This window comes from Hyla sarda, chromosome 4 (genome assembly GCF_029499605.1).
Source record: "Hyla sarda isolate aHylSar1 chromosome 4, aHylSar1.hap1, whole genome shotgun sequence".
Taxonomy (NCBI): domain Eukaryota; kingdom Metazoa; phylum Chordata; class Amphibia; order Anura; family Hylidae; genus Hyla; species Hyla sarda.
Genome location: NC_079192.1, coordinates 302544320 through 302569684, shown reverse-complemented (window position 1 = coordinate 302569684; position 25365 = coordinate 302544320). Strand labels below are relative to the sequence as shown.

The 25365-nt window shown below is 45.7% G+C and overlaps 2 protein-coding genes across 2 annotated transcripts in view; one reads left to right on the top strand and one right to left on the bottom strand.

Moving 5' to 3' along the window:
- Positions 1-11832, bottom strand: part of ZNF346 (zinc finger protein 346) — a 62054-nt gene extending 50222 nt beyond the window's left edge. The window contains exon 1 of the mRNA XM_056574727.1: positions 11183-11832. The gene's annotated coding sequence lies outside the window, so the exon portion shown is untranslated. The remainder of the gene's footprint in view (positions 1-11182) is intronic.
- Positions 11833-12150: 318 nt separating this feature from the next.
- UIMC1 (ubiquitin interaction motif containing 1) overlaps positions 12151-25365 on the top strand; it is a 94859-nt gene continuing 81644 nt past the window's right edge. The window contains 3 exon segments of the mRNA XM_056569890.1: positions 12151-12261; positions 13484-13594; positions 13596-13655. Of these exon segments, the coding sequence (XP_056425865.1) occupies positions 12151-12261; positions 13484-13594; positions 13596-13655 (282 nt within the window).

Here is a 25365-nt window from a genome sequence, read left to right as displayed (position 1 = left end):
CAAATGTACATAGTGCACTCTCACTCCTGAGCCTTGTTGTGCGCCCGCAGAGCATTTTACGCCCACATATGGGGTATTTCCGTACACAGGAGAAATTGCGTTACAAATTTTGGGGGTCTTTTTTTCCTTTTACAGCTTGTGAAAATAAAAAGTATGGTGCAACACCAGCATGTTAGTGTAAATTTTTTATTTTTTTTTACACTAAAAATCTGGTGTAGTCCCCAACTTTTCCTTTTCATAAGGGGTAAAAGGAGAAAAAGCCCCCCAAAATTTGTAATGCAATTTCTCCCGAGTACGGAAATAGCCCATATGTGACCCTAAACTGTTTCCTTGAAATACGACAGCGCTCCGAAGTGAGAGAGCGCCATGCACATTTGAGGACTTAATTAGGGATTGCATAGGGGTGGACATAGGGGTATTCTACACCAGTGATTCCCAAACAGGGTGCCTACAGCTGTTGCTAAACTCCCAGCAGGCTGGGAGTTGTAGTTTAGCAACAGCTGGAGGCACACTGGTTGGAAAACCTTCAGTTAGGGTCTCAGTATTTTCCAACCAGTGTGTCTCCAGCTGTTGCAAAACTACAACTCCCAGCATGTACTGATCGCTGAAGGGTATGCTAGGAGATGTAGTTATGCAACAGCTGGAGGTACGCAACTACAACTCCCAGCATGCCGAGACAGCTGTTTGGGCATGCTGGGATTTGCAGTTTTGCAACATCTGGAGGGCTACAGTTTAGAGACCACTGCACAGTGATCTCCAAACTGTGGCCCACCAGATGTTGCAAAACTACAAATCCCAGCATGCCCAAACAGCAAACTGCTGTGTGGGCATGCTAGGAGTTGTAGTTTTGAAAGATCTAGACAGCTACAGTTTGGTGATCCCAAACAGCTGTCTGTCCCGGACAGTTTCCCCGTCATGCCACGCCTATTGTGGGTGGGCAGAATGGGGAAACCGAAAGTAACCCCGCCGCCCCCGATCTGCTATTGGTCGTCGCGTCTATACGACCAATAGCAGGGATAGGGGGGGTGGCACCCCTGCAAGCTCACTCCTATCCCTTCAGGGGGATGGTCGGTGTCTTGGACAACCGCGATCCCCCTTATATTCTGGGTCACCATAGACCCTTAATGACCAGGAATCGCGCAAATCGCAAGTGTGAATTCATTTGCGATTTGCCCCGATCGCCGACATGGGGGGGTCTGATGACCCCCCTCGGCGTTTGCACGAGATGCCTGCTGAATGATTCCAGCAGGCATCCCGTCCGATCCCTGCCCGGCAGGGACCGGAATTCTCCATGACGTACGCGTACGTCATGGGTCCTTAAGTACCAGGGTGTCATGACGTATGCGTACGTCAAGGGTCCTTAACCCCTTCCCACAGAATGGTTTATATATATAAGCTGTAATGTGCAGGCAGTTCGCGCATCACGGCTTATATATTTGACACGCAGTTAACCCAGCGATGCACAGCATCACACGGGTTAACCGGCAGAAGTCCCGCTGTTTCCAGCAGGGGACAACTTCTGCAACACCCCCCAGGACATCTGTCAATGGTCCTGGTCAGCGATCACTGCAATTGGTCCCTGTGGACCAATCACAGTGAATGAGCTGACTGAGGGGTAAAGTTCATTTCCCCTGCTCTTCCCGCCCATAGAAGTCCGGGAAGAGCAGGGGAAGATGACGCAGAGAGCTGCGGCGGGGACAGTGGCACTTACCGAGTACCAGTGCGGCAGTGGGGATCGGCGGCAGGCTCTCAACAGCTGGAGGCACACAGGTTGGCGGCGGCATCTGCATCAGAGGCAGCAGTGAAGCTCTTCGCTGCTTCTGGTAGTTTCAAAACTATAACTCCCAGCATGCCCTTTGGCTGTCTGGGCATGCTGAGAGTTGTAGTTTTGCAACATCTGGAGGGCCGCAGTTTGGAGACCACTGTGCAGTGGTCTCCAATCTGTGCTCTTCCAGATGTTGCAAAACTACAACTCCCAGCATGCTCAGACAGTCCAGGCATACTGCAAGTTGTAGTTCTGTAACATCTGGCCCTTCAGATGTTGCCAAACTACAACTCCCAGCATGCCTGGGCAGTCTGTGCATGCTGAGAGTTGTAGTTTTGCAACATCTGGAGGCCTACAGTTTGGACACCACTACACAGTGGTCTCCAAACTGTTCTCCTCCAGTTGTTGCAAAACTACAACTCTCAGCATGCCCTTTGGCTGCCTGGGCATGCTGGGAGTTGTAGTTTTGCAACAACTGGAGGCACACTGGTTGGGAAACATTGTCTGTTTCCTAACTCAGTGTTTCCCAACCTGTGTGCCTCCAGCTGTTGCAAAACTATATCTCCCAGCATGCACTGAAAAACCGTACATGCTGGGAGTTGTAGTTTTGCAACAGCTGGAGGCGCACGTGTTGGGAAACACTGAGTTAAGTAACAAACGCTCAGTGTTTGGCAAACAGTGTGCCTCCAGCTGTTGCATAACTACAACCCCCAGCATGCACGGACAGCCAAAGGGCATGCCGAGAGTTGTAGTTTTGTCCCCCCCCCCCCCCCCCCCAATGTGAATGTACAGGGTACGTTCACACAGGCAGATTTACAGTGAGTTTCTTGCTGCAAGTTTGAAATGCAGCAAATTTTCCGCTGTAGCTCAAAACTCGCTGTAAACCTGCCTGTGTGAATATACCCTAAAAACACTACACTACACTAACATGTAATAAATGGTAAAAATCTACATATACACCCCTTACACTGTCGTCCCCCCCCCCCCCCAATAAAAATGAAAAACATATTGTACGGCAGTGTTTCCAAAATGGAGCCTCCAGCTGTTGCAAAACAACAACTCCCAGCATTTCCGGACAGCTACTGACTGTCCAGGCATGCTGGGAATTTAGCAACAGCTGGAGGCACCATGTTTGGGAATCACTGGCGTAGAATACCCCTATGTCCACCCCTATGCAATCCCTAATTTAGTCCTCAAATGCGCATGGTGCTCTCTCCTGTCGTATTTCAAGGAAACTGTTTAGGGCCACATATTGGGTATTTCCGTACTTGGGAGAAATTGCACTACAAATTTTGTGGGACTTTTTCTCCTTTTACCCCTTATGAAAAGGAAAAGTTTGGGTCTACACCAGCCTGTTAGTGTTAAAAATTTTTTACATTTTTACACTAACATGCTGGTGTTGCCCAATACTTTTTATTTTCACAAGCGGTAAAAGCAAAAAAAGACGCCCAAAATTTGTAACACAATTTCTCCTGAGTACGGAAATACCCCATATGTGGGCGTAAAATGCTCTGCGGCTCCACAACAAGGCTCAGGAGTAAGAGCGCACTATGTGCATTTGAGGCCTAAATTGGTGATTTGCACGGGGGTGGCTGATTTTACAGCGGTTCTGACATTAACGCAAAAAAGTAAATACCCACATGTGACCCCATTTTGGAAACTACACCCCTCACGGAATGTTACAAGGGGTATAGTGAGCCATAACACCCCACAGGTGTTTGAAGAATTTTCATTAAAGTTGGATGGGAAAATGAAAAAAAAAAAAATTTTCTACTAAAATGCTGCTGTTGCCCTAAATTTTTCATTTTCACAAGGGAAAATAGGAAAAAGAGCCCCCCGAAATTTGTAACCCCATTTCTTCTGAGTAAGAAAATACCCCATATGTGGATGTAAAGTGTTCTGCGGGCGAAGTACAATGCTCAGAAGAGAAGGAGCGCCATTGGGATTTTGGAGAGAGAATGTGTCCGAAATTGAAGGCCATGTGTGTTTGTAAACGCACATGGCCACTGACTTCCATTCCAAACAAATTCACTCTCCGAAAGCTCAATGGCGCTCCTTCTCTTCTGAGCATTGTAGTTCGCCCGCAGTGCACTTGACATCCACACATGGGGTATTTCCATACTCAGAAGAGATGGGGTTACACATTTTTGGGGGCATTTTCTACTATTACCCCTTGTAAAAATGTAAAATTTGGGGGAAAACCCTGGTCCCTGAAAAATTCAGATTTTGAAAATTTTGTGAAAAATTGGAAAATTGCTGCTGAACTTTGAAGCCCTCTGATGTTTTCCAAAAGTAAAAACATGTCAACTTTATGATGTAATCATAAAGTAGACATATTGTATATGTGAATCAATATATAATTTATTTGGAATGTCTATTTTCCTGATAAGCAGAGAGCTTCAAAGTTAAAAAAAAGTGCAACATTTTCAATTTTTTAATCAAATTTTTGAATTTTTCACCAAGAAATTATGCAAGTATCGATGAAATTTTACCACTAACATAAAGTAGAATATGTCACGAAAAACAGTCTCGGAATCAAAATGAAAGGTAAAAGCATCCCAGAGTTATTAATGCTTAAAGTGAATGTGGTCAGGTATGCAAAAAAAGCTCTGGTCCTTAAGGCCAAAATGGGCCTGGTCCTTAAAGGAGAACTCCAGAACATAAAAATTGTCCCCCATACTGCCGGCAGTAAAAAAATAAAGATGTACATACCTTCCTCCGCTCCCCCGTGGCCTCCGGTAACCAGCTCCGGTCTCCGCCGCGATCCACTTCCTGGTTGCCGGTGGTCAGATGAGTCATACTGCGCTCAGCCAATCACCGGCCGCAGTGAAGTCCCGACTCGGCCGACTATAGGCTGAGCGGCAGTGTGACGTTTTCGGCCCCGGCCGCAGGTGCCGGTGTAGTGAAGAATTTTGTGTCCTGAAGCGTTTTCACACTGCCGCTCAGCCAATCACCAGCCGCATCGAAGTCAGACTCGGCCGGCGATAATGCAATCTCATCTGACCACCAGCAACCATCAAGTGGATCGCGGCGGAGACCGGAGCCGGTTACCGGAGGCCCCGGGGGACCGGAGGAAGGTATGTACATCTTTATTTTTTTTTACTGCCGGCAGTATGGGCCACAATTTTTATATTCCGGAGTTCTCCTTTAAGGGGTTAAGCGGTTAATTGCCATTTCCTGACCCCTGTAGCTTTTATTATATTTTTCTCATATGAGGCTGTATGAGGGCTCTTTTTTTGCACCATAATAAGTTTTTTGTATCGGTACCATTTTGGTATTGATCTGACTTGTTAATCACTTTGATTTAACCCCTTAAGGACACAGCCCTTTTTCACCTTAAAGGGGTATTCCGCCCCTAGACATCTTATCCCCTATCCAAAGGATAGGGGATAAGATGTCAGATCGCCGGGGTCCCGCTGCTGGGGACCCCGGGGATCGCTGCTGCAGCACCCCGCTATCATTACTGCGCAGAACGAGTTCGCTCTGCACGTAATGACGCGCAATACAGGGGCCGGAGCATCCGTTACGTCATGGCTCCGCCCCTCGTGATGTCACTGCCCGCCCCTTTCAATACAAGTCTATGGGAGGGGGCGCGGCGGTTGTCACACCCCCTGCCATAGACTTCACGCGGCTCCGCGGCATGACGTCACACGGCTCCGTCCCCTGTATCGCCCGTCATTACGCACAGAGCGAACTCACTCTGTGCTGTAATGATAGCGCAGTGCCGCAGTGGGGATCCCAGGGCTCCCCAGCAGCGGCACCGCGGCGATCTGACATCTTATTCCCTATCCTTTGGATAGGGGATAAGATGTCTAGGGGCGGAGTACCCCTTTAACCCCTTAAGGACCCGGGCTTTTTCCGTTTTTTCATTTTCAATTTTTCCTCCTTAACTTTAAAAAATCATAACTCTTAAAAATTTTCACCTAAAATTCTATATGATGGCTTATTTTTTGCGTCACTAATTCTACTTTGTAATGACATTAGTCATTTTACCCAAAAATCTACGGTGAAACGGGAAAAAAAATCAATGTGCGACAAAATTGATGAAAAAACACTATTTTGTAAGTTTTGGGGGCTTCTGTTTTTACGCAGTACATTTTTCGGCAAAAATGATACCTTATCTTTATTCTGTAGGTCCATACGGTTAAAATTATACCCTACTTGTATAGGTTTGATTTTGTATCACTTCAGAAAAAAATCATGAATACATGCAGGAAAATTTATATGTTTAAAATGGTAATTTTTGACCCCTATAACTTTTTTATTTTTCTGTGTTCAGGGCGCTTTGAGGACTCATTTTTTGCGTCGTCATCTGAAGATTTTAGTGGTACCATTTTTGTTCTGATCAGACTTTTTGATCACTATTTATTCACTTTTTTGTGGTATAAAAAGTGATCAAAAATGCGCAATTTTGGACTTTGGAATTTTTTTGCGCGTACGCCATTGAACGAGTGGTTTAAAAAGCGGTATATTTTTATAATTCGGACATTTCCGCATGTGGCGATACTACATATGTTTATTTTTATTATTATTTACATAATGTTTTTTTTATTCTTGGAAATGCCGGGTGATTCAAACTTTTATTAGGGGAAGGGATAATTGAAAGGGTTAATGATTTTTTTTACACTTTTCTTATGCAATATTATAGCTCCTATAGGGGGCTATAACATTGCATTTACTGATCTTTTACACTGATTGATCCATCTCCATAGGAATGCATCAATCAGTGTTTTCGGCGATTGAATGCTCAAGCCTGGATTTCAGGCTTGAAGCATTCATTCGGCGATCGGGCAGCGCAGGAGAAGGTAAGAAGACCTCCTCCTGTGCTACAGCTGTTCGGGATGCCGCGATTATACCGCGGCGATCCCGAACAGCTCCCTGAGCTAACCGGCAACTTTCACTTTCGTTTTTAGCCGCGCGGCTCAGCTTTGAGCACACGGCTAAAGGGTTATCAGTGCCGCGCGCTATTAGAGGCTGGTCCCGGCTTCACTATGACGCCGGGCCCACCGCGATATGATGCGGGGTCACCGTGTGACCCCGCGTTATATCGCAGGATCGGGACCCAGGACGTACCCATACGTCCTGGGTCCTTAAGAGGTTAAGGACTGAGCCCTTTTTCGCAATTCTGACCACCGTCGCTTTACGAATTAATAACTCGAAAACACTTTTACCGAATATTCAGAGATTTTTTTTTCGTTACATATTCTACTTTATTTGGGTGGTAAATTTTTTGCCTTACTTGCATCCTTTTTGGTGAAAAATCCCAAAATTTCATGAAAATTTTGCATTTTTCTAACTTGAAGCTCTCTACTTGTAAGGAAAATGGATATTCCCAATAAATGTTATTTTTATTCACAAATACAATATGTCTACTTTATGGTGGCATCATAAAATGGACATATTTTTGCTTTGTGAAAAAAATAGAGGGCTTCAAAGTAAAGCAGCAATTTTCAAAAATGTCATGAAAATTGCTAAATCTGAAGGGACAGATGTTACAGAACTACAACTCCCAGCATGCCTGGGCAGTCTAGGCATGCTGAGAGTTGTAGTTTGGCAACATCTGGAGGGCTACCGTTTGGGCACCACTATAACAGTGGTCTCCAAACTGTGACCCTCCAGATGTTGCAAAACTACAACTACCGGCAATGCTGGGAGTTGCAGTTTGGCCTTCCTAGTGGTTGCCACAGTAAAGATCACTTTACTTTCACTTTCATTTCCCCCCACCGTAGTTTCCCTACCTGTGCCTGTCTCCAGCGACGATCGGGGGTCCCCAGGCATCTTCTCCTCACGTTCCCCACGACATCCAGGGGTGGGGTGAACGGGGGTTGCCATGGCAACCGACTGTCCTGCGCTGCCATTGGTCAGAATCAGTTCTGACCAATGGCAGGGGATAGGAGGTGATCGCAGCTCCTAGCCCTCAGGATAATCGGGGCAGTTACTGACAGCTCCGATCATCACTATTTTCCGGGTGATCAGGTCACCAGACCCGATCAGCCTGGAATAGCAGAAAATCGCATGTCTGAATTGACATGCGATTTTCTGCGATCGCCGACATGGGGGGGTCTCAGGGCACCCCTGGACGATGTGCCAGGATGCCTGCTGAATGATTTCAACAGGCATCCCGGTCCCGTCCCCAACCGGCTAGCGGCAGGGAACGGAATTCCCACGGGTGTATGCATACGCCCCACGTCCTTAAAGGAGTACTCTGAATACCTTTCATTAGAGGTCCTGCTCGGCAAAATCGGTCCAGCCGTTATCCTGCAATCCTCCCCGGTAATTTTGCTCACTTCTGGGTACTGTAAGCATGGCCGTGACGTCCGCAATGACGTTTTCTCAGCATGCTTACTCCTCTTCTTCCGCTCCCAACCCCTCCCTCACTCCTGTTCCCTACCCCACAAATTACAATATGTAACGCCCCAAGCTGCCTCCCCTTCTTGCGATCCCCACCCCCTGCTACTACGCCATCTCCTCCCACTCTGCCTCCACCAATACTCCGCTGCAGTATTGGCGTAGGATGCTTTGTGAATATAACAGACAGTTACGGCAGCGTAACTATCTGTTATATTACTGGTTGAACAAAATCACGTCTGGTCCTTCTATGCTGGCGAGTGCGCATGCGCGCGACTCGCCAGATGATAGGAGGAAGGTTAAATAGGCGTTTACTCAGCCCAGCGATTGCCGGCTGAGTAAACGTACAGCATTATGAATATGCAATTTGAAGCGTCACATAGGCGCACTGGATGGGGAGGGCTAACTGAGGGGAGGAAAGGAGAAATGATGACGTATCGTTTCAGAAATGGCCGCTGACACGCACATACTGTGGAACGAAAGTCATAATGCTGTGAGGGAGGCTGCACTTCCGGATACGCAGAAACACATGGATCCTTACACAGAAGGCAATGGAGGTAATTGGGAGTCTTATATAACTTTGTAAATCCTAGCTAATGGTGTAAAAAAGATTTAGGTTAGAGTACTCCTTTAAGGAATCGGGATGCAGGGCGTATGCATACGCCCGGCGTCCTGAAGTGGTTAAAAGTTCTAGACACATAAAAATTAGACGTACATGATCAGGATTAGGTACTGAGTGATATATAAAAAAAACTAAATTTGTATGATCTCACGGGTACGCTTTAAATGGGCAGTCAGATTCTTGTGCTCTCTCCTGTCTGATAATACTCCTCTGTGCTCTCTCCTGTCTGATAGCACTCCTCTGTGCTCTCTCCTGTCTGATAGTACTCCTCTGTGCTCTCTCCTGTCTGATAGTACTCCTCTGTGCTCTCTCCTGTCTGATAGGACTCCTCTGTGCACTCTCCTGTCTGATAGGACTCCTCTGTGCTCTCTCCTGTCTGATAGTACTCCTCTGTGCTCTCTCCTGTCTGATAACACTCCTCTGTGCACTCTCCTGTCTGATAGTACTCCTCTGTGCTCTCTCCTGTCTGATAGTACTCCTCTGTGCTCTCTTCTGTCTGATAGTACTCCTCTGTGCTCTCTCCTGTCTGATAGTACTCCTCTGTGCTCTCTCCTGTCTGATAGTACTCCTCTGTGCTCTCTCCTGTCTGATAGGACTCCTCTGTGCTCTCTCCTGTCCTATCAGACAGCACAGAGGAATGCCAGCCCAGCAGCACAGAGGAGTACGATCAGACAGAAGAAAGCACAGAGGAGTCATATCAGACAGGAGAGAGCACAGAGGAGTGCTATCAGACAGGAGAGAGCACAGAGGAGTGCTGTCAGACACTGTGGCCAGATGTTAGCTGTAAATCAATGAGAAATCACAAAATTCTTTTTCCACTTGGCGTTTTTCAGTTTGGCGTTTTTTTTAATCCTTTTGGCCTTTTTTCACTCTTTTTTAGCTCCTTGGCGCTTTTGCAAAGCCGCAGCATGTTGAGCCAATGACGTCTTTTTCCCTGAAATAGTGGCATTTTTCTCCCATAGAAGTCTATGGGAGTAAAAAAAAAAAAAAACAAGAAAAACGACATGTGGGTTTTAACTTTGGCGTTTTTACAGGCGTTTTTTTTTTTTTTTTTTTGGACTTTAGCGGCCCAAAAAAGTGGTGGAGATACCTTTTTTAATAAAATTTCGTAGTCGTAGGGTACCATTAAAAAATAAAAAAGACACAATAGTGAAGGAAAAAATTGTATTCAACGAAATGTATCTTTTTTATAACAAAATCTTTATTAATTTTTAACACAGGGATCAATTTATGTGGGCGGGCAGGGCACTAAAAATGTAGCCGACAATAATAAAAATCTAGTGTGTGTGTATGTGTTTTTCACTTTTTTATAGGTAGTACTAATACTCCCAGCATGGAACACACTGTTCCATGATGGGAGTAGTAATACCTGTACAGATCGCCCGCTGTGATCCTTCAGTATAATGTATAGATGCGCCGGCCGCTCTTCTATGGTCCCCTGCACTGACGTATATATACACCTATTCATATTTCCCGCAGAGCTGTGATTGGCCAGATGGTTCCAGCCAATCACAACTAGTTGTGGGAAATAGGAATATGTGTATATATACGTCAGTGCAGAGGACCAGAGAAGAGCCGCTGGTGTGAGGGGATGTCCCCAGCCCGTGCAGTATGTCCCCCTTCACACATAGAAATCAATAGGCAGGGGAGATGAAGAGCTGTGTACATCCTCTCTCCCCTGCTCTGTCTTCTTTCTCCCATGCAGACCTGCGTCCTCCGAGAGGGGGGGATGGGGGGGGGTTTCTTTGGAAACCTTCGGAGAGCTGAGGGGAGGAGCGGTCACAAGTCTGCATCTATACATCAGGAGTGACATTCACTGTGATCTTTCCTTAACTGCAGGTACTACAGCTCCCAACATGGAGCAGAGTGTGCCCCATGATGGGAGTAGTAGTACCAGCAGTTAAATAAAGATCACAGCAGGTATCACTCCTGACACCCGATGCGATCGTCCTATCTATTGCAGAGATGCGGAGCGGCTCTATACAGCTGACACTGACACCCGGGGCGATCTATTAGTACATGTACTACAACTCCCATCATGGAACAGTCTGTTCCATGCTGGGAGTAGTAGTACTACCTTAAAAAAAGTTTAAAAAAAAGTGAAACACACACACTTTATAAAAAAATGTATAAACATTTTGTTTTAAAAAATATACATTTTGTTAAATAACTTTTTTTTCCATCACTACTGCCTCCTGTTTTTTTTTTGTACCCAACAAATTTTGGGTACCAAAAAAAAAAAAACGCGAAAGGGGCCAAAAATGCAATTTCCACTCAAATGCAAAAAACACCAGAAAAAAAAACGCCAAACACTGTAAAATGCTGTGGCGTTTTTTTTCTGGCGTTGTTGGGGGGCACAAAAAAAACAAGTAGAAACTTAGCCTTAGGATTATCGCGATGCGGTTTTATTCCAGTTTGTCCCCCCAATTCTTGCGGAAATCCCTTACTGCCTACAGCTCCGGTACCGCACTAGTTATTCTGGAGCTCTATAAATGATGAATGGAACCCCAGCAGTAAAGCGAATCCAGCCGAGTACTGGAGTATATTTGGTCATTCTCCCGGACCGGTGATGCTGTATCCCAGTGACCTTGACAACCGCCCTTCTCCCAGCAGCATCGTCCATTCGGGATGGGGACAAGGGAGTTTTTCCTAGCGCTTGGCGCCCCCTCCTCAGGGGCGCACTTGGTATTGCCCGTCCCGTCGCGCACGCCCCCGAAGCCGTCCGTTGTTTCGAGGGAGCAGGAAGCGTTGGGCGCGTGACCCGGCTGTTGACGATTTGTAGTAACTCCCGGCTGCCCGCCTTGTCGGTGACTGAAGGAACTGTCCGGTAACGTCATCTTATTACGTAACATTGATGCCCCTCCGGAGACCGGCGGTAGGAGTGTAACTAGCTCCAGAGGTGAGTCTCATGGCAGCAGTGCCCCATGCAAACAGACCGGCCCTGCGTGCACACTGAGCGGCTAGCACTGAGGAGCGTTTTCATGCATGCTGGGACCTGTAGTTCAGGAACTGCTGTAGCTGGAAACTTTCTGTACAGGAATCTCCCTGTACTGTGTGCGTGCTGTGGTCAGCTAGGATGTACCAAGTACACTGCAGAGGGGGGAAACAAGCATCAGCTCACGTGATGTCCTGTCACAGCAGCACACAGGTGAATGTAGTGCAAGGGGGGGCCTTTATAGTGACCAGGACATCCCCCTCCATGACACCCAGCACCCCCACTGATCCTATGTGGTCTTACTGCAGAAATCCCATCATTCATAGACAGGTGCACATGATGAGTGGGAACAGGGCTCCTCCAGCAGTGGGCAGCCGTCCATTCATGCTGCCTGACAGCACAATGCTCGGCTGTCTCCATCAGGTCCATACAGTGGACTCATACAGCAGCTTAATATATCTGACCAACACTTCATCCAACATGGAGGACATCAGACTCCTGATCAACATAGCTGAAAAACATTGCTTATGGGAAAAAGACCCTTTTATGGGTACTGCCATTAAAATAATTTTTTGGCATATGATACAACAGGTAAAATAAATAAGATTTGTAATTTACTCCCAGTAAGGCTACATTCACACTGCCCTTGCGCTCCACCAAGAACGGCTGTCAAACTCCCCCCCCCCCCCCCCCGAGTTTGACAGCCGTTCTTGGCGGAGCGTTGACGGGGCGCAACGGGCAAAAGGGGGTCCAGACGGACCTCTTTACAGTCAATGGGGTCCGTCGGGCACCACTGTTTTTCAGTGGGAGTAGCGGTAGAAAAAGATGGCGCAAGCTGTATTTTTTTTCTCCCACTGCTTTCCCCAGCGTTCCCAACGGCCGTCACACTACCGTGTCCTAACAGTAGTGTGAATGAGGCCTAAAAAATAATATCTTTTTATGTCACTTTCATGGCCTTATAAATCTGGTCCAGACTGCATTCTGTCTGCTCAAAAGCACAGACTTTGGTCTCCTGTTGGACTGAACTCAGGAAGTGCGGTCTGGCCATAGGCAGTGAATAGCAATTGCTCTCGGCCTGTGTATGAAGCAGAGAGAGTGAGTGCTATTCACTGCTTATGGCCAGAAAGCACTTCCTGTGTTTGGTCTCCTGCTAGGAGACGAAAGTTTTTGCATACGGAATGCAGTCTGGACCAGAAGGGAGACCCCTAGTGGCCAGATTTATAAGGCCATCAAAGTGACATAAAAATATATATATATTTTTTTTACAGGGAGTAAATTACAAATCTTATTTATTTTACATGCAGTATCATATGCAAAAAATTTTTGAAGGACAGTTCCCATTTATGGGTGTGTTCACATGTACAGTATTCTGCACATATTTGATGCACAGGGTTTGAAGCTGTGTTCAGTCATTTAGGCTACTTTCACACTGCCGCTAGGCTCCGCCACAAATGGCCCTTAAGGGCTCTTTTTTTGTTGTTGTTTTTGTTGCCTCTAACGGCCGTTAGTGTGACGGAGCCCGAGGGGAGGCATAACTGGCACAGAGGATCCCATTCACTTGAATGGGATTCTCTGACATTCGTTACTGCGGCTGTTATTTCGCCGGAAGATAGCGGGAGAAAAAGACGTCGCAAGCAGAAAATTTTCTCCCGCTTAAAAAAAAAAAAAAAAAATCCCTGTGAAAAGGTGTATCAGGGCTCCCTAAGCTATTCACTGACTATACTCATCTGAACTCCTTTCTAAAGACCAATTCTTCTACAGCATAATTTTTTTTATAGTCACATTGTTGTCTGTGCTATTTTATCATTTCCAGGTGTTGATGAGGATGCACCATCGCAGGAGGCAACGATTCTCTGAAGGGACATGCCAGCAGTATGTGATCGATGATGAGGAATCCACTTTAGAGCCCACGATCAGTGTTGGTTTCGGAAAATCGGACTGATAATGAAGAATCATCAATTGTGATCTCTGATAGTGATGATGTGGTATGTATGTTGGCTGTAGAGGAGCAGCGCTAATAAACATTACTGTGTTAAATTGGCCCTTATGGTTGTACTGCCATGTCACTGAGGTATGTGTAGATAGCTGGGAGCCCCACTGCTGCCTGAACTGAGGAACCTTACACCTTATGTGAGGGGAAAGGAATGGGTTTAACGGGGTACTCCCGTGGAAAACTTTTTTTAAAAATCAACTGGTGCCAGAAAGTTAAACAGATTTGTAAATTACTTCTATAAAAAAATCTTAATCCTTCCAGTTCTTTTTAGGGGCTGTATACTACAGAAGAAATGCTTTTCTTTTTGGATTTCTATGATGTCATGAACACAGTGCTCTCTGCTGTCCATTTTTGGAACTGTCCAGAGCAGGAGAAAATCCCCATAGCAAACATATGCTTCTCTGGACAGTTCTTAAAATGGATAGCAGAGATCAGCAGAGAGAGAACTGTGGTCATGACATCAGAGAAATCCTAAAAGAAAAGCATTTTATTTGCAGTATATAGCCCATAAAATGTATTGGAAAGATTAAGATTTTTTAATAGAAGTAATTTACAAATCTGTTTAACTTTCTGGCACCAGTTGATAAAAAATAAATAAATAAATAAATAAATAAAAATCTCCATGGGAGTTCCCCTTTAACCTGTTGGGGACGAAGGGCGTATGCATACGCCCTTGCGTCCTGGTACTTAAGGACAAAGGGCGTATCCATACGCCCGTGGGAATTTCGGCACGCGGCGGGGACCGGACCGGGGTGACTGCTGATATCTATCAGCAGGCACCCCGTGCAAATGCCCAGGGGGGGTCATTAGACTCCCCCCCCCCCCCCCCCCCCCAATGTCGGCGATCGGCGAAAATCGCAAGTGAATTCACACTTGCAATTTGCACCGATTCCGGGTCATTACGGGTCTATGGTGACCCGGAATATAAGGGTGATCGCGGGTGTCTAAGACACCCGCGATCCCCTGAAGCGATAGGAGTGAGGTGGCACGGGTGCCACCCCTCCTATCCCTGCTATTGGTGGTCTAGACACGACCATCAATAGCAGATCGGGGGCGGGGGGGTTTACTTTCGTTTTCCCAGTTCTGCCCACCCACAATAGGCGGGGCAGGACGGGGAAAACGAAGAGGAGCGGCGCCGAAGATCACTTACCCGTCCGGAGGCAGCGGAGCGACGGTGATCGGCGGGCGGCGACGGAGATCTGCAGGCGGCGTGCGGCAGAAGAGGACGGATGCGACGGAAGCCGGTGAGTTTCCTAGCAACATCTAGAGGGCTACAGTCTGAGACCACTATAGTGGTCTCTAGACTGTAGCCCTCCAGATGTTGCAAAACTACAACTCCCAGCATGCCCACACAGCTGTTTGCTGTCTGGGCATGCCGGGAGTTGTAGTTTTGCAACAGCTGGAGGTCTACAGTTTAGAGACCACTGCACAGTGATCTCTATACTGCCCTCTAGATCTTGCAAAACTACAACTCCTAGCATGCCCACACAGCTGTTTGCTGTCTGGGCATGCTGGGAGTTGTAGTTTTGCAACATCTGGAGGTCCACAGTTTGGAGATCACTGTTCAGTGGTCTCTAAATTGTAGCACTCCAGATGTTGCAAAACTGCAAATTGCAGCATGCCCAAACAGCAAACAGCTGTCTTGGCATGCTGGGAGTTGTAGTTGCGTACCTACAGCTGTTGCATAACTACATCTCCCAGCATGCCCTTCTGTGATCAGTACATGCTGGGAATTGTAGTTTTGCAACAGCTGGAGGCACACTGGTTGGAAAATACTGAGTTAGGTAACAGAACCTAACTGAAGGTTTTCCAACCAGTGTGTCTCCAGCTGTTGCAAGACTACAACTCCCAGCATGCACGGTCTGTCAGTACATGCTGGGAGTTGTTTTGAAACAGCTGGAGGTTTGCCCCCCCCCCCCATGTGAACGTACAGGGTACATTCACACGGGCGGGTTTACAGTAAGTTTCCTGCTTCAAGTATGAGCTGCGGCAAATTTTTTGCCGCAGCGCAAATTCCTAGCGGGAAACTCACCGTAACACGCCAGTGCGAATGTACCCTAAAAACACTACACTAACAAATAATAAAGGGTAAAACACTACATATACCCCCTTACACTGCCCCCCCCCCCAATAAAAATGAAAAACGTATTGTACGGCAGTGTTTCCAAAACAGAGCCTCCAGCTCTTGCAAAACAACAACTCCACGCATTTCTGGACAGTCACTGACTGTCCAGGCATGCTGGGAGTTTAACAACAGCTGGAGGCACCCTGTTTGGGAATCACTAGTGTAGAATACCCCTATGTCCACCCCTATGCAATCCCTAATTTAGTCCTCAAATGTGCATGGTGCTCTCTTATTTCGGAGCCCTGTCGTATTTCAAGGAAAGAGTTTAGGACCACATATGGGGTATCTCCGTACTCGGGAGAAATTGCACTACAAATTTTTTTTTCCTTTTACTCCCTTATGAAAAGGAAAAGTTGGGGTCTACAATAGCCTGTTAGTGTAAAAAAAAAAAATTATTTACACTAACATGCTGGTGTGGCCCTTTACTTTTTATTTTCACAAGAGGTAAAAGGAAAGGGCGCACAACAAGGCTCAGGAGTGAGAGCGCACCATGTACATTTGAGGCCTACATTGGTGATTTGCACAGGGGTGGCTGATTTTACAGCGGTTCTGAGATGAACCCAAAAAAATAAATACCCACATGTGACCCCATTTTTTGAAACTACTCCCCTCACAAAATGTAATAAGGGGTACAGTGAGCATTTACGCCCCACAGGTGTCTGACAGATTTTTGGAACAGTGGTCAGTGAAAATGAAAAATGTAATTTTTTTGTTTGCACAGCCCACTGTACCAAAGACTTGTCAAACGCCAGTGGGGTGTAAATGCTCACTGCACCCCTGATTACATTCCGTGAGGGGTGTAGTTTCCAAAATGGGGTCACATGTGGGGGGGGGGGTCCACTGTTCTGGCACCACGGGGGACTTTGTAAATGCACATGGCCCCCGACTTCCATTCCAAACAAATTATCTCTCTAAAAGCTCAATGACTCTCCTTCCCTTCTGAGCATTGTAGTTCGCTCGCAGTGCACTTGACGTCCAAACATGGGGTCACAAATTTTGGGGGGCATTTTCTCCTATTACCCCTTGTAAAAAAAGTAAAATTTGGGGGAAAAAATGCATTTTAGTGAAAAAATTTTTCATTTACATATCCGACTTTAACAAAAAGTTGTCAAACACCTGTAGGGTGTTAAGGCTCACCGTACCCCTTGTTACGTTCCTTGAGGGGTGTAGTTTCCATAATAGTGTGCAATGTGGGGGTTTTTGCTTTCCTGGCACCATGGGGGCTTCCTAAATGGGACATGCCCCCCAAAAACCATTTCAGAAAAACTCACTCTCCAAAATCCCCTTGTCGCTCCTTCCATTCTGAGCCCTTTAGTGCACCTGCCGAACACTTGACATACACATATGAGGTATTTTCTTACTGGAGAGAAATTGGGTTACAAATTTTGAGAGGATTTTTTTCCTTTTACCCCTTGTAAAAATTCAAAAACTGGGTCTACAAGAACATGCGAGTGTAAAAAATGAAGATTTTGAATTTTCTCCTTCACTTTGCTGCTATTCCTGTGAAACACCTAAAGGGTTAACACACTTACTGAATATCATTTTGAATACTTTGGGGGGTGCAGTTTTTATAATGGGGTCATTTGTGGGGTATTTCTAACCAGAAGACCCTTCAAATCCACTTCAAACCTGAACTGGTCCCTGAAAAATTGGAAAACTGCTGCTGAACTTTGAAGCCCTCTGATGTCTTCCAAAAGTAAAAATATGTCAACTTTATGATGGAAACATAAAGTAGACATATTGTATATATGAATCAATATATAATTTATTTGGAATGTCTATTTTCCTTACAAGCAGAGAGCTTCAAAGTTAGAAAAATGCAAAATTTTCATATTTTTCACCAAGAAATGATGCAAGTATCGACGGAAATTTACCACTAACATAAAGTAGAATATGTCACGAAAAAACAGTCTCGGAATCAAATTTATAAGTAAAAGCATCCCAGAGTTATTAATGCTTAAAGTGACAGTGGTCAGATTTGCAAAAAATGCTCCCGTCCTTAGAGTCATAATGGGCTCTGTCACCAAGGGGTTAAAGATCTGTAGTGTGCGTTTTTTATAATTCCCTGTGCCCGGGCTTCAAAAAGTAACAAAACAAACTTTAACTCATCTTCCGACGTTCTCCCGCTGCTTATCGGTGTCTTGGTGACTCATACTGCACTCATCGTATCACCGGCTTTGTGAAGTGTGTGCAACCTGCTATTCTGAGGAGAGGCCATCGATTTTATAAGACTGGATAACTCCTTTAAGGCATATGGCATAGCAATGACCATTTATTATGACAATATTGAAGCATTACTTTGACTTAGAACAACTTTGGACATGTTATTCAGACATGTCAATAGTTGTGATCACTCCAGGTCTCCGCCTTGACCTGCAGCCGAAGGCTGTCTGGGCATGCTGGGAGTTGTAGTTTTGCAACAGCCGGAGGCTCCCTGGTTGGGAAACACTGCCATAGGCTAATGCAGTGAAAGGGTCGGGCTTGAGTGACAGCTGGGGAGAAAGGCACGCTACCGTGCACTGCACCTGGCTTTCACTCGCAATCGCAGTGGGCCAGGGCTGAGACCCGGTGCGATCTCAACTATTGACATATCTGAGCAACATACAAGTACAAACACATAAATTACAGCAGCAAACTACAAGTACAAAGATTTGTGTATTTTAAATACATATATGCCTGTTGTTTTTTGACTTGTCATCAAGTCAAAAGTTGTTCTAAATGATTAGTGACACTTTAACCCTTTAACGACCAAGGACATAAATCTATGTCCTGGTGCAGCGGTACTTTGCGCACCAGGACGTACATTTACGTCCTGTACATGACCGAGAGCATGGGAGGGGTCCTCGGGTCATGTGCGGCAGGTCCCAGCCGGGGATACCAGCTGGGGACCCCCTCCAGTAATGGCCGATATCCACGATCTCAGTGATGTCTGCCATTAAACCCTCAGATGCCTTCCAGCAGATCAGAGCAGAAGATCGCCGATAATACTGATCAGTGCTATGCCTTATGCATAGCACTGAACAGTATTAGCAGTCAAGTTAGCAATCCCCTATGGGGACATAAAAAGTGTTTAAAAAAAAAATAATAATTCAAAATTGCTGCTTTTTTGTCATTTGTCATTTATGGGGTATTTCTAATATGAAGACCCTTCAAATCCACTTCAAACCTTAACTGGTCCATGAAAAATAGCGAGTTTGAAAATGTTGGGAAAAATTGTTAAATTGCTGCTGAACTTTGAAGCCCTCTGATGTCTTCCAATAGTAAAAACACGTCAATTTTATGATGCAAACATAAAGTAGACATATTGTATATGTGAATCAAAAAAAAAATAAAAATATTTGGAATATCCATTTTCCTTACAAGCAGAGAGCTTCAAAGTTAGAAAAATGCAAAATGTTCTATTTTTTCGTCAAATTTGGGGATTTTTTCACCAAGAAAGGATGCAAGTTACCACAAAAATTTACCACTAATATGTCCCGAAAAAACAATCTCGGAATCAGATTGATAAGTAAAAGCATCCCAGAGTTATTAATGTTTAAAGTGACAGTGGTCAGATGTTCAAAAAATGGCTGAGTCCTAGAGGTGAAAATGGGCTGTGTCCTTAAGGGGTTAAGGTCAAAATGAGCTTGTCCTTAAAGGGTTAAAAAAGCCTGTTTTATATACTTAACCTCCTGAGCGGTAATCCCGAGCGTGACTCGGGGTTAATTTTCCCTGCCAGGATCGGTAACCCCGAGTCACGCTCGGGGTAGAATTGCAGAGTTCCCGGCCGGGCTGCACGATATATCGCAAAAGCAATGCGATATAGCGATACGGCCCACGGGGAAAACATGCAATTATCTGCTTGGGTCGGCTCCCGTTGCGGGGGCCGGCCAGAGCAGGTAAAGAAAAATACTAAGTCAGTGTTTCCCTACCAAGGGGCCTCCAGCTGTTGCAAAACTACAACTCTCAGCATGCCCAAACAGCCAAAGGCTGTCCGGGCATGCTGGGAGTAATAGTTTCACAACAGCTGGAGGCACCCTGTTAGAAAAACACTGAGCTAAGTGTAGAAGGAAAAAGGAGTAAAATAAAAAAAAAAACTTGCTTACCTAATCCCGGTTCCTGAAGATGTGGTTCCCCTCCGTGCGCTCTGGTCCCTGCTCTCTTCACTATTCATCTTACAGGACCTTTCCCTTTTCAGCCAATCACAGGCCGCAGTGGTGTAAAGCCTGTGATTGGCTGAAGGGGAAAGGACTTGTTCTGCAGCAAATACACAAGGTTTAAAATCTGCCCGGCAAACCTAGTGTATGCTGCTGCAGGACAAGACAAGGTGAGAAGAGGGGGGGGGGGATGAATGTGACAAGGGGGGAAATGTGACAAGGGGGGGAATGTGACGGGGAGGGGGGAATGCGACGGGGGGGGGGGGGGAATGTGACAAGGAGGGGGGGGGAGAATATGACAAGGGAGTGTGACGGGGGAGATGTGAAATTCAATGAAAAAAATTGTACTGCTTTTGGTACAAATTTCCAGACAAAATCATACCGCCAGGGAGGTTAATGTAACTCCCATGAAGGTCAATGGGAGGTGCCTAAACATTGAACCACCGCCAGCTACAGTTTAAATAATAAGAGTGGTACCCACTTTAATCAAACATTGGCATATCTGGGGCACCTTGTAAAGTGATGGCATATCACTGGGACCCCACCAATCCTGAGGATAAAGGGGTCACAGCACAGTATGCTTTTGTTTTACAGTTTTTTTTTCTAGCCACCCAGGGTGGGAGCTGCTCTGAGCAGCAGGGGATCTCCTTGTATGTTGTACTTATCAGGGCATAAGGAAAAATATTACCTTTGAGAAAGACAACCTCTTTAAAGGGGTACTCTGGTGGAATTTTTTTTTTTAACCAAATGGTGCCAGAAAGTTAAACAGATTTGTAAATTACTTCTATTAAAAAATATTTACCCTTCTAGTTCTTTTAGCAGCTGTATGCTACAGAGGAAATACTTTTCTTTTTGAATTTCTTTTTTGTCCTGGCCATACTGCTCTCTGCTGACACCTGATGCCAGTATTTGGAACTGTCCAGAGCAGGAGAAAATCCCCATAGTAAACCTATGCTGTTCTGGACAGTTCCTGATATGGGCATCAGGTGTCAGCAGAGAGCAGTGTGGCCATGACAAAAAAGAAATTCAAAAAGAAAATAATTTCCTCTGTAGCATACAACTGCTTAACCTGTAAAGGAGTTGTATGCTACAGAGGAAATTATTTTCTTTTTGAATTTCTTTTTTGTCATGGCCACACTGGCCAAACACCCCCGTTTTAAAGTCCTTGAGGGCTGAGGGTGTATGGATACGCCCGTGGGAATTCCGATCCCCGCTGTTAGCATGTTGGCGACCGGACCAGAAAGCCTGCTGAAATCATTCAGTAGGCATCCCGGCACATCATCGCGATCGGAGAAAATTGCATGTCTATTCAGACATGCGATTTTCTCCAATTCTGGGCTGATCGGGTCTCTGGTGACCCGATCACCCGGAAAATAGGGATGATCGTAGTTGACAGTGACAGCCCCGATCATCCTTAAGGATAGGAGCGAGGTCGCAGTGCTGCGATCTCCTCCTATCCCCTGCTATTAGTCTGAACTGAGTTCTGACCAATGGCAGCGCAGTACAGGGGGTTGCCATGGAAACCCCCCGTTCTGCCCACCCCTGGATGTCGGGCAGAACGGGGGGAGAAGATGGAGGCCTGTACCTGGAGGAGAAGATGCGTGGGGCCCGGCGATCATCGCAGACATCCACCGGAGATCACGGCTCAGGTAAGGAATCGACGGTGGGGGGGAGAAATGAAAGTTAAAGTAAAGTGATATTTACTGTGGTAACCACTAAGAAGGCCGGACTGCAACTCTCGGCATGCCCAGACAGCCAAAGGCTGTCTGGGCATGCTGGGAGTTGTAGTTTTGCAACATCTGGAGGGTCACAGTTTGTTGACCACTGTTACAGTGGTGCCCAAACTGTAGCCCTCTAGTTGCCAAACTACAATTCTCAGCATGCCTAGACTGCCCAGGCATGCTGGGAGTTGTAGTTCTGTAACATCTGTCCATTCAGATTTTGCAATTTTCATGAAATTTTTGAAAATTGCTGCTCTACTTTGAAAAAGTAAAAATATGTTCATTTTATGATGCCAACATAAAGTGGACATATTGTATTTGTGAATAAAAATAAAATGTATTTGGAATATCCATTTTCCTTACAAGCAGAGAGCTTCAAAGTTAGAAAAATGCAAAATTTTCAAAATTTTTATGAAATTTTGGGATTTTTCAATAAGAAAGGATGCAAGTAAAGCCGAAAATTTACCACCAAAATAAAGTAGAATATGTCACGAAAAAACAATCTCAGAATCAGAATATTCGGTAAAAGCGTTTTAGAGTTATTAACGCTTAAAGTGACGGTGGCCAGAATTGCGAAAAAGGGCTCAGTCCTTAAGTGGTTAAAAGTACTGGAAGGGTAAAGTTTTTTTAATAGAAGTAATTTACAAATCTGTTTAACTTTCTGGCACCAGTTGATTTAATAAAAATGTTTTCCACCGGAGTACCCCTTTAAGGAAATAACAGACAAAGCAGCATTTTCACGGAATGATTGTGGCTTACAGTTACAGATTATAGCACAATGTATGAGTTACCTTATCTTGCTTCTGTAACCAAATAGGATTTCTCACACCTGATTTCTGTTACAAAATAAAGTGCACTAAGAAATATTCCAATTAATTTGTAGCATTTGTGTTTTGCATGGTTGAGCAGATGTTCATCACAATACGGTCATATTACATTCCTACTATGTCATCTTTCATCTGACTCTACTCCAGAAGGATTTATGTGCTTCCCAAATTATCAATGAGAATGTTTAACACCTTGTTTTTGCATTCAAAATGAAAGGTGTTAGACTACGCTTTTAATATAACAAAAAAATTAAAAAAAATTGTCATCCTAGCGCATACCCATCTGTTAACAAGGAGGTTTAATGCTTAATTAACTCTATGGAAAGCTGACAGGATGTGAAAAGACGGGAAATAATTTCATTATCATTTGCTTGCAAGTGTAGCAATATACACTCTGCAAAGGGAATACATGTTTTCGATTTGTTCCTATTAAACTAAAGGTATGTGTTTTTATTTATTTTTTATTTATTTTTTTTAATTATCATTCGGTACGAGGTACCGTATATGCCGAGTTTTTCAGCACGAAAACACCCCCCCTCGGCTTATACTCGAGTGAACTCTCTGCCTGTCAATCCCTTCATCAGTGGTCTTCAACCTGCGGACCTCCAGATGTTGCAAAACTACAACTCCCAGCATGCCCGGACAGCCATCGGCTGTCCCGGCATGCTGGGTGTTGTAGTTTTTAAACCTCTGGAGGTCCGCAGGTTGAAGACCACTGCGGCCTTCGTCATCGTCCTGCCTCCCCCCCACCTTTTTGTTTTGTACTCACCTCCCCTCGGCGGGAAGTTAGGGTGAACCGGTCCGGCCCATCTATGCTGCAGGGACCATCCGGTGGGGAGGATTAGTCGTTGCGGGATGTCCATTTTCACCGGGGGGCCCTCTTCTCCGTGCTTCGATCCCGGCCCCGGACTAGTGACGTTGCCTTGATGACAACGCACAGGGATGTTGCGTATGAACGTCCCTGTGCGTCATCGTCAAGGCAACGTCACTAGTCCGGGGCCGGGCCCGAAGCGCAGAGAAGAGGCCCCCCAGGTGAAAATGGACAGCCCGCAACGACTAACCATCCCCACTGGATGGTCCCTGCAGCATAGATGGCCCGGACCAGCTCACCCTAACTTCCCGCCAAGGGGAGGTGAGTACAAAACAAAAAGGGGGGGGGGGGGGGGGCTGGATGATGACGATGGCTGTCCGGGCATGCTGGGAGTTGTAGTTTTGCAAGCTCTGGAGGTCCGCAGGTTGAAGACCACTGATGAAGGGATTGACAGGCGGTGATGATGAAAGGGGGGGGGGGGATGATGACAGGGGTCTGGATGATTACATGGGGGGATGTTGTATTTCCCACCCTAGGCTCATAGTCAAGTCAATAACTTTTCCTGGGTTTTTGAGGTAAAATTAGCGGCCTCGGCTTATTTGGGTTGGCTTATACTAGAGTATATACGGTACATTTTTATTTTTTTATTTTTTACATGGGCAGGATTTTGGATGGCACTTTTGCTTTCTTCTGAGATTCTGTTAGGCTATGTTCATATGGCAGCCGGTGCCGACAGAACATGCTGGTGCTAGGACCACTTGAAAATTCAATGTCTCCATAGACAACAATGCATTTTTGAGCGGATTCCACAGGAAGAGTTGACTTGTCCGTACTTTCTGTGCAGGTTGAATCCAAATTTTTTCACCCAGATTACGCCTGTTGTGTGAATATAGCCTTAGAAGTCAACAGATTATACATTTTTTTTTAGTTATCTTACTTGTTCCCTGCTGTTTCAACAGTGTTCAGGTTCCTGCTGAAACATCTGAGCTTCTTGGTCACATCTTGACACAGGGCACTGATGTACATAATTGTAATGTTGTAGCTACCCATTGACTTCACTGGGTCTGCAGCAAAGCCACTTGTAGATTTTCCGCTGTGGAAAACCTGTGGCAAATTATGTTCATGTGAAGGTACCCTAACATAGCCTATTTCCCTGCCTTTTTTTGTTCTGCAATACATTGTCATTCTCTTTAGGTTTAGAGCTAATACTATGGGCGCTGGCATGTGGGGTGCATATACACTCTCAATACTACCATCTTTTGTCTGTGATCTCATGACTAGATGGATGGGAAATAAGAATCATGTTGTTACCTTGCTTTCAGTTTCTGGTGTCATATACACACACTTGTAAAAATGCAAGCATGACAAAAATGTTTCAATCAAATTGTTACGGCTCTTGACAATGGACCTTCAACGCTATGACTGAATTAGTCCCTGATAGAATGAAACCTCTCCAGATCGCCCCATCCTTAAAGGGGTACTCCACTGCTCAGCGTTTGGAACAAACTGTTCCGAACGCTAGAGCTGGCGCTGGGAGCTGGTGACATCCTATCCCCACCCCCTCATGATGTCACACCCCTGCCCCCCTCAATGCAAGTCTAGACTTGCATTGAGGGGGCGTGATGTCATGGAGGGGGGGGGCTATGACATCACGAGGTCCCGGTTCATTATTTATCATGAAAAGTTTGAGACAAGCCAGCAGTTTTGATCAGTCAGGGTCTGGGTGCTGAGACCCCCAGTGATCAGAGAGAAGCACTCAGCTGCACTTCTGTCCCTGTTTCTCTTCTTGCTGCAGGTGATAGCCCCATAGACTTTATATATAATATATAATATACTAGCTGAGTACCCGGCGTTGCCCGGTTTTTCCTTCCTAATCCTTTTTGGGGAGGAAAATAAACAGAGGAGGAAGCTTTTGACTTCATATGCAGTCCTCATATATTGTTGTCATAACCCGACCTCCTGTCCCGACCTCCTGTCCCGACCTCCTGTCCCGACCTCCTGTCCCGACCTCCTGTCCCGACCTCCTGTCCCGACCTCCTGTCCCGACCTCCTGTCCCGACCTCCTGTCCCGACCTCCTGTCC